Raw genomic sequence first — 10,448 nt, forward strand, 5'->3', positions numbered from 1 at the left:
TTTTATTATTTATTTTGATGAATATCTTTTATGCTGTATTTTTCATACTATACCATGGCAATTCCATGACAGTTTTATGACATACTATATTTGTATTGACATTTTTTACTATACTATACCGTGATTTCTTTATGACTTACTATATTTGTAGTTATGACATATTATACTTGACATTTTTCACGAGTTGTTATACGTAACGTTGCTAAAATCACTCCTGTCTCAGGAGGATTGGTCCATGAATGTGTGACTTCTAGACTAGATTATTGCTCCAGGAATGCTTGCTTGTTCTTCCTGGAGCCTTCAGCTACCAGACTCCCCTCCTGTGGAATCAACCACCAATTGACCTCAGAGCTTCAGCACAGAGAAGATGTTCACTCAGCTGGTCTCAATAACATTCCTCTTGAAAATAAAAGCACCTGTCTTAACACGCAACACAACTGACAGCTCAAGCTATAGGATGCAGTCGGATGAAGTAAAAATGACTTGAAGACCGTCGCAACTATGTACTACTGTGTGTGTGTGTGTGTGTGTGTGTGTGTGTGGTTGTGTGTTATTTATCCTACATTCTTATGTTAATGCCGATACTGATTTTCATAATTTGTCTCTAAAGCACAATTTATGTTATAAATAGGCTGTAAATTTAAAAAAATGATCACCGCTAATGACAAGCTCCAGTTCTGGAAAGTGAAGCCAACACTGAAGTGCCTTAAACTTGCATACTCTCTACCAGCCACCAGGAGGTGACTCCTCTGTGGTTGTATAGAAGTCTATGAGAAAATGGTCCTACTTCTCTCTGCTGGCCACCAGGGGGCGACTCCTCTCTGGTTGTATAGAAGTCTATGAGAAAATGGTCCTACTTCTCTCTGCTGGCCACCAGGGGGTGACTCCTCTCTGGTTGTATAGAAGTCAAAGTCTCTCTTGATGTATTATCTCAGTAAACATTGTAAACATGAGTTTATGGTCTCAATCTCTAGTTTCAAGTCTTCTTCAATCCAGCATGATGTTCATTTAGTACATTATGGTCCATTTGGAGTCAAATAGAGTCACATGGTTTGGTTGTGGTAGAGGAGATCGGTACAGAGCGCATGCTGTGACCTTAACGAGGTGGCTATGTTGTTGAAATGCCTCAAATCCACAGCAAAGTGATGCTAATGTGAGACTTTCAGTCATCTCACCTACTTTAACGGGTTTAAGGCTTTTATTTTGGAAAGAGGAAGAACTAAAATACCACCAAAAATAATGTGTGTATACAAGTAACAGTCACTTGTGAACGACCCTCTTGCACATGAATGCACCTGAACCAGCAGCAGGTAAACCTCCACCAGAGGACTCTCTCTCACCAAGGGGTGCTGAACTCTCCCTGACCTGCTGAACTTGTCAACAGACCCTCGAATTATGAATAATCACAGTGAGCCACCAACAGCCATGCTAACGACGCCATTAGCATCTCTTATTGGGCACTCGTATGGCTCCCCAGCAGGGGCCGAGGGGCCAGCAGACGCTGTGCAAACGCAGTTTGAGGAATTAACACCCCCGTCGACTTACGTTGACTTCTCCGGCAAGGACTGGAGAAAAGCCGATTGATTCTGAATGACCTTGGTCATCAGACCAAATAACTGCCCATTGAAGTCAAAGTGCATCCTCACTGTGGCTGATGAAGCACAGCTGATAGCATTAAGACTTTCCGTTGATAAGATTCTCCGTCCTCCGCTGACCATTTGTTTGACTTTCAGGCCCCCGACCGGCGTGCAAACAGCCCTCTGTAAATGTGAAATATGAGAGAATAAATGTCAGGGAAAGCTTTTTCTTTTTTTAAATCTGTGAATTATAAGAAGCTGATCATCCACTACAGAGAGATACATCAGGGTAAAATGATCCACAGGCTTATTTTACTAAATGTTCAACATCTCTTTAATAAGTTTACAGTCAGAGGAAGAGATTAGTCCATTATAATACCTGAAAACACTTCATACTTTAGTTTACAATACTGCCATCTCTCCTAAATTAATAATGAAACTACATTGCTAATTATATTTCGAGAACATTTTTGACGTATAACAAATGTTTCTAATCAAAGCCGAAGTCCATATAGTGAGGAGGACAGCTGTTTGAGACCAAAACTCCTGCTTTAATTTATATAACGTAACAAATGTACTTATTTAAATCCAAAAACCTAAACAAGAAACTTTGTTTTGGTTTTGAAAAAAATGTATTAACAACGTTAACTTGGTGATTGCTGCCGTGGTCCTTGAATAAATACGATTCCCCTGGAATGTAATTGAAAATGAAGTTTGTCATTTGGTTATTTTATTTATTTAAACAGGGACAATGCACAAAAAGTGGAATAACAATTCACTATAAATAGATTATAAAAATACAAAATTTTAACATTTTTCAATCCCCATCCCACCTAAAAAAACTAAATTTGTACAAAGTTACAGCAATAAGTAGTGATTCCCTCCCTGTCCCACCTCTTGCATTTAGTACAGAGAGTTCAGTTGTATTCGGGACATCATTTTCTAGATGTTTAAATTCTTAAAATCTTGGAACTAAAACACAGACAGGGTTTTGATTTTGTCCCCCGGTCCCGGCTTCCTCCACCTCTCTCATGCACCGTTCATGGCAACAAAGTGGTCCGGTGTGTAAAAAGTGTTGCCTTCAATAACACCACTTTCTCCAGCTATTACAGTGATTTACTCTGGACCATGTTCGGGCCCGAGGATCTAATTGAAAGCGAGCTAGTTTCAAACCTCTTTTCAACGCCACGTTGTAAATTCACCACAATGGTCACAAATTCAGAGGAGAACGGCCTTGGCCGTGCAGAGTTTTGTCTCCGCTGGGCGATGGTGAACAATGGAGGGAAGCGGGCGCTCTTTAGAACGCCGAGAGGAGGCAAAGTTCAGAGAAGTTCATTCACATCGTTTGGAGTGGCTGGACTCGCGGGGGATAGGACGGCCGGACATAAAAGGTGTCAGCCGCAATTTACTATTACAATTTGGCCATTAAGTCGAAACTCTCATCAAACGGTGACTTACAATAAGCACAACAGATCCAATAATCACAAGTAGCACAGTAATAAACAAGGGCTCGGGGACAACAGTACAATGCTACGGAGTCGCGGCGGAGTGGAGGGAGGCTGGGTGTAAATCAGAAGGGCACCGGGAAAGAGAAACAAGTAGTGAAAGAGGCCGAAGTAAAGCTGCCGTGAGTCTGCTAACAAACACTGGCTCTCGTTTACGAAGGGTGAAGTAGAGGTTTAAAGTGTTACGATTACACGCAGGAGAAATGTTACTGAATAGACACTAATCACATACTGTACGTGAACTTAAAAGCAAGTTAGCAGCCCATCGCAAAACCCTGTTTGTTCATGTTCCTGCGTTGTTTTGGGTCCTCACTCACTTTACTGGTAAACTGGTAGATGTGATTAAGTGGATGATGGATGTGAAAGAGACTTTAAAAAGGGAAGTTCTCAGATTCAAGTATTTCTTCCCCACTGCGATCAGTGTGATGGCGTGTTAGGGCTACTATACGGAAAAAATGGAGCCGAGAGAGGGGGGCAATATTCGAGGAAACAAGTGGCAAATTTGTGAGTTTATAATGCTGCAAATTTCCAACTTTATAAATTTGCGAGTTTATAAAGTTGCAAGTTTATAAATTAGCAAATTTGCGAGTTTATAAAGTGGCAAATTTGCGAGTTTATAAATTTGCGAGTTAATAAAGTTGCAAGTTTATAAATTAGCAAATTTGCGCGTTTATAAAGTGGCAAATTTGCGAGTTAATGAATTAGCAAATTTGCGAGTTTATAAAGTGGCAAATTTGTGAGTTTATAAAGTGGAAAATTTGCGAGTTTATAAATTGGCAAATTTGGGAGTTTATAAATTTGCGAGTTTATAAAGTTGCAAGTTTATAAATTAGCAAATTTGCGAGTTTATAAAGTTGCAAGTTTATAAACTAGCAAATTTGCGAGTTTATAAAGTGGCAAATTTGCGAGTTTATAAATATGCGAGTTAATACATTTGCAAGTTTATAAATTAGCAAATTTGCGAGTTTATAAAGTGGCAAATTTGCGAGTTTATAAATTGGCAAATTTGCGAGTTTATAAAGTGGCAAATTTGCGAGTTTATAAATTTGCGAGTTTATAAAGTTGCAAGTTTATAAATTAGCAAATTTGCGCGTTTATAAAGTGGCAAATTTGCGAGTTAATAAATGAGCAAATTTGCGAGTTTATAAAGTGGCAAATTTGCGAGTTTATAAATTTGCGAGTTAATAAAGTTGCAAGTTTATAAATGAGCAAATTTGTGAGTTTATAAAGTGGCAAATTTCGAGTTTATAAAGTTGTGAGTTTATAAAGTGGCAAATTTTGCTACTATTTTTCTCTAAATATTGCCCCCTTTCTCGGCTCAGTTTTTTTTCGTGGCCCTACTACGCCGTACATCAGACTACTGAACAGCTGATTAGAGTAGCCTACAATCAGGGACTACATTTTTTATAACTGCAGTTTGCACATTTACAGTTGCACTGTTTTATTGATGTTTTTATATATGAGTCGCATGCTGCCTTTTAAATTACTTCTATTTTTATACTTTAGATATTATATCGTTTGGCATTCTGTGGACAGCAAACAAGTAAGTTTCATTATACAGGGAAACACATTTCTTTACTGCTCATATGATAATAAACTGTTTGAATCTTGAATGTTCTTTCAGCAGCCAGAATATTGTAGTTCAGTAGTACGTTTTAATAATGAACCAGCCTTTGTAATACTTTAATAATAATAATAATATTGTTTCTTTGCATTTTTATTATGAAACAGAATTAACCTTTTCACCACCCGCATCATGTGATCATCAGCTGATCTCTCTGCCTGCTATACACACCCTTTCCTCCGGTTGAGTGTTTAAACATCCACACTTGTTAACAGCTTTTATACGCACATTCAACAGCCCTAAATGTGAGCCTCTTATCTGCGACCCTGCAGGAAACATGCAGCCAATGCTCCTGGCCTACTTCCACGGTTCCCCCTGAAGGTCTATACTGGTTCAGTGCCCTGAAACTGAACTGATCGCTATGAACTCTGTTTCACCCTCCGTCTGCTCATCTGCCAGGGTCATCAGCCCTCTGCTTTGCTTTCCCTCCTTCTATGGATTCCAGATTTCTCTCCTATGTTCCTCTTCTCAACACAACTTATTGATTCTGTAAGGATAGTGGAATGTGTGTGTGTGTGTGTGTGTGTGTGTGTGTGTGTGTGTGTGTGGGACCACCCACTGCCTGTGTCTACAGAGTAAATACATTAACTGTCATCAGCAAACTTTACCTGGTGTTTTAAAACAAACCGAAGAGCAGCTCTTCGTCAGTTTTCAAACCCAATCACACGGATCACTAACGACTTCATTAAGCCGTTTTCTATTCATTATATTCTGTTGGGTAATTAGCGTGCTGTGATGAAAATTTGATTGCGGGGTTAGCCTAGCTTAGCATAAATAGAGGTGGCAACAGCTGTCCAAAGTGAAAAAAATAATATATAGCTCAATAACTAACTAAGGAGACGGTGTAAATTGATTCCAAACTAGATATCATCTTTTTTCATTCCATGCATTCTTCTTCTTCATCTTCCTGTCAAAACCTGGTGTCTAATTCCCCCATAATGCAACACAACCTCTGACTGTGTAGCTATTGAATTCATATGATGGAAACTTTGTTCTGGAGGCTGCCAGACAATATTGTCTGCAAAAAGACAGAAACATAATCGGCTTTATTGGCCAAATATTTACAGATAGCAGGAATTTGACCCCGGTTATTTTGTCCTTATTGTACACATAACTAAATAAACATATCAGTAGGTGAAAATGATGACTAAAGATTAAGAGTAACACATTTGGTCCCAAATAAACGTCAAAGTGACGCACATAATGGAAAACAGTGTGAACATTTAATAAATATGGAATCAGTGGTGAATTATATAAAAGGAAAAATATTGGGAATAATAATAAATTATATGGCACCTTTAAAAACAAGTTTACAAAGTGCTTGTCTAAATGTCTATGGATGTCAGTTTTTGAGCAACGACAAAGACTAAAATTTAGCCTAGAAGCGACTAATTAAGGATTGTTTTTTAGCCCAAGCCGGTTGTCAGAAAAGCCTTTTTTTTTGCTACTGACGTGGTTGTTGACTCGTGGCCTCTACCGGCCAGTTCAGAAGAGTGAGGCTTTACAAAAGTCATTAAGTGTTGATTTATGCTGGTTAACGAGTAGCAGCTTTTTGGAGCGCTAAATATGTAGGGATCATCGTACAGATCATCATAATCTCACAAAGCAATGCTTGTAAAATGCTAGCCTTTATGCTAAGCTAACTTTACACCAGAAAAAAGTATTTGGGTTTTTGATACAAAAATACAGAGAAATTGTTTTTTTGGCATAGTTTTTTTGTAAAACAGTTGAACATTTTTTTATTTCAGCTTGACTTCAATCTAATTTTTGTTCTCCTCCACGCTCTCAAAGTAGAGCCAAAAACAGACAAAACAAGATTCTCATCATAACAGTTTTATTAAATAAAAAGCCCATACAGTATAACATAAGTCACTTAAATAAGTTGGAGTAAGATACAAAAATGCATATAAACAGACTCTACATTACATATGTACATAATCCTATAGATACACCTCTGAGCTGATTAAAGTGTTCCACGTATGTGTATAGTGCCTCTCGTTTAGTTCGTTCAAACAAAACATATATATTTATATATATTTGTACAAATCCAATGTATTAACATCATAATATAAAATGTAAAATGCGTTCTTAACTCATCTACAATATGTACAAGTATGTAAAAAAAAAATACATGCTGATAAATTCCATAAGATCAGAATTATGAATGGATTTCTGCGCCCTCTGATCGGATTCTTTAGAGCACAAAAAAGTAGCTTTATTGTTTATTGTTTACTGTGGTTCCTCTTGTGGATTTGGAGGTAAAACGGATGATTTGAGAGTATTTTGGGGGTGGGGTTGAAATTTTTTATACATAGCTGCTAAACTTAGTTGGCAGATTGTCCACAGGATAGACAGTAGGTCCTGTTTTCATGGTGGGCGGCCCGTTTAAAAGAGTCCAGTGACACTTGGTGGCCACTTCCACCAGGAAGATCTTCAGCAGGACCTTGGCGAACTCCTTCCCCACGCACATCCTGGAGCCGCCTCCGAACGGGATGTACTGGAACCGGGAGGAGTCGGCCAGCGGTTTGGTCAGGAAGCGCTCCGGCTGGAACTCCTCCTTGTTGGGGAAGATCTCGGCCACGTCGTGGGTGTCGCAGATGCTGTAGATGACGTTCCAGCCTTTGGGGATTTGGTAACCCTGAAGTGACGAAGGGGGGGATGATGATTAGTAAGCAGGTACAGGTTTTCAGGTGTACCCTTCAATCTGCCGTTTACACGCCAACTTACGTTGAGTTCAAAGGTCTTGAGGGCCACTCGGAAGCCTCCAGGGACCGGAGGGTTGATCCTCAGGGTCTCTTTAATGACACAGCCGGTGTATTTCAGCTGCTCCAGGGACTCGATGTTCAGACTGTGGAGGTCCATCCCCTGTTCCTCCTGAACACAGAGATACATCATTATTATTATTATTATTATTATTATTATTATGATGAAGCATGTGGGCTGACAGAGTTACTAAAGGACTCAGTCCTCCTACTAGGGGTTTTACACGGCATCTCAAGGTCTTGAGTTTGCTCAGTTGTCATGAAGATATCTCAGACACCATCACATTGGTGCGTATGAAAACTGAGCAAATCTAATTTGCCGATGAAGACCATGAGATAGGGTTGAAAGCACGGAGAAAGGTAGTATGTCTGAGCCAGCGGCTTGTAGCTAACAGTGCTAATAGTACAGACTACAACAAACGAAGGAGCGATATTTAATATCCTGCTTGTTTTATGTTAAAATAGCAGCAGGAACTATTCGATATAGCGGAAGTAGAAAGTCACTTTCCCTCTGTGTGCGTTGTTATCCGAGCTTCTCTGTGCTTTTTTTCCCCCATAGCTCTGCACGGATCTCATAGAGCACTGAACTGAAAATGTAGTCGCAGAAGATATCTCTAAATTATCGCCACTGTTGCCATTGTTTGCACTGTTTTCTGCTAGCTGCCGGCTCAGCCGTCACCACGCTAAGAGCCGTGTGAAAGCAACACGTTTTTAATTAAAATGATAAATGTACGAGATTAATTCACGTTACAGCAGCTTGTTATGTTAACAGTGTAGCTACCTTGTCCATGATTTCCTGCCTCAGTTTGTCCACCACTTCAGGGTTCAGGCCCAGGAACATGACCAGCGAGGTGGCCGTGCTGGCGGTGGTTTCGTGGCCCCCAAACAGGAGCTCCGTAGCGGACTCCTTAATGGCCTGGAAACAGAAAACGTACGAGTTCAGGCACCAAACGAAACAAGAGGACGACTGAAGATGCTGTTTCGATAAGTTTTTGTTTCTGCGTTGCGTAACGTTTTCCTACCTGCATGCTGAACGCCTCCCCGTTCTTCCGGCTGCTGTCGATCAGCTGCTGCAGAGCGTCTCTGTGTTTGGACTCCTTGTCCGACTCCTGCACCTTCTTCTTGATGTTCTCCTCGATCTTGGAGTGGATGAAGTTCCTCGCCTTCAGACCCTGGAGGACAGGAATCAGTCGTTCAGCCTAACTGTTCTGTGCATTGATTACTCCATTAAACCATCCATAACCACACTTAATAACAGTTATATGTCTCTTACCCGGTACAGGCCGCTGAAAGGCACCTCGATGGGCAGAGAGAACAGATTCTTGATCATTTCCTCGAAAGCCTCCACCAGTTGCTGTTCGTCCGTCTTTATCTGCTCCGGCTCAAAGCCCAGCAGGATCCGCATGGCGATGCGGAACATCAGCCGCTTCATCTCCGGGTAGACCAGCACGCAGTCCTTGGCCACCCAGTCCTTCACGGCGGCCCGCACCTCCTCCTGGATGACGGGGATGTAGAGCTCCAGAGCCTCCCTGGAGAAAGCCCGCATGATGGCCTGGAGAAGGAGAGGAGGAAGGAAGTGTTAGTTGCTGCGGAGTAGATCTCGTTATGTTGCTTTACTGTGCAGCTAAACGTCTCCCGATAATCAACAAAATATGATTAAAACCCAGCAAAACATGCTAGAATCACTTGAAGAAACTTCAACTTTTTACTGCATCACAGATAGAACACATCTCATATTTAGTCAACATTGTTAGTGAAAAATAAAAGATAATAAATACAAAAAAATGCATTGTGTGAGTCTCGTCTTTGTGATAATTCCTGGAGGCCTATTTTTTTTTTTTTAAACAGAATATTTTCTCTTTTTCTCACTATGATTATCCTGATAATGGAAATAAACCATAACCATTGCTGTGTCTTTTATAATATTATAATTATTAGTCGTCTATCCCATATATATTCCATCCCCAGGTGCCAAAACCTGCATTTATATCACATTATACAAATAATAATTTAAATACTTTAAGAAGTTGACTTTATATTGTTGTAAATGCAAAAGTAAAAAAAACTTTTCAGGATCACAAATGCCTATAATTAGAGATCCATTATGAGACACAGTATTGATAATTCTATTTTGTAATTTATTGAATAAAGAAAAACGCGTTAAAAGAAAATAATTGAGGATATTACTGATAAATAAATATGTCCTGAAATCTGTATTAATTGAGAAGTTCGTGGGAGAAATGCCTGACTCACCTTCTTCTTGCTCTTGTGTTGGGCTCCGTGCACGTTGGACAGCGTGTCCGAGCCCAGGATGGTGCGCACAGAAGCGGGCCACTGCGCGGACACGAGCTTGTGCTCCCCGAGCAGAATGTGCCTGACGTTGTCCGCTCCGGTGACGCGCACGGTGGGGTTCCCGAAGAGGTGCGTGCGGTAGATGTAGCCGTACTTCTGCCGCTTCATCCGCAGGAACTTCCTCCTCTGCAGAACAGACAAATACATCAACAAAATATACTAATCCAGTCATTTGGATTAAATTCATACCAGCTAATAATATAGAATATTATCTAAAATAGAAAATGCATTAATAATAAAATTAAACATAAAAACAAAGCTGGCCATCCTTGTTTACCTGCAGGATGAGCTGCAGCGTCTCCCCAATGAACGGTAAGCCCATGGAGCCGGGGGGCAGCGGGCTGCTGCAGCTCGGGTCCCGGCCCCGGATCATGTAAACCTCCCACAGCTTCAGCGCCACCAGGAAGAGCAGCACGGGCAGCACGATGGTGCACAGGAAGGTGGCCAGCAGCGTGTTGAGAGCCATGGCTGCAGCGAGAGGCGGCGGCGTCTTGCGTTGGGGAGCGGAGAGGGTGAAGCCAGGTGGAGCTCCGTCAGCTACATACGGTGACTCCGGAGCTGCTCACCCGGCGCCTTTTATAGGCTGCCAGGACCGCGCGGTGCAGCCCTGTTACCTTCTCCTCCCTCA

The 10,448-nt window shown here is 41.0% G+C and overlaps 1 protein-coding gene across 1 annotated transcript; it reads right to left on the reverse strand.

Moving 5' to 3' along the window:
- Nucleotides 1-6,529: 6,529 nt before the first annotated feature.
- cyp26a1 (cytochrome P450, family 26, subfamily A, polypeptide 1) lies at nt 6,530-10,448 on the reverse strand. Its single transcript, XM_084002202.1, has 7 exons — nt 10,098-10,448; nt 9,722-9,946; nt 8,742-9,020; nt 8,491-8,640; nt 8,250-8,384; nt 7,434-7,580; nt 6,530-7,344 (listed from the first exon to the last, which is right to left on the reverse strand). The coding sequence occupies exons 1-7, from the start codon at nt 10,284-10,286 to the stop codon at nt 7,012-7,014; spliced, it is 1,458 nt and encodes a 485-aa protein (XP_083858328.1). The 5' UTR covers nt 10,287-10,448; the 3' UTR covers nt 6,530-7,011.

This window comes from Eutrigla gurnardus (genome assembly GCF_963514095.1).
Source record: "Eutrigla gurnardus genome assembly, chromosome: 22".
NCBI lineage: Eukaryota > Metazoa > Chordata > Actinopteri > Perciformes > Triglidae > Eutrigla > Eutrigla gurnardus.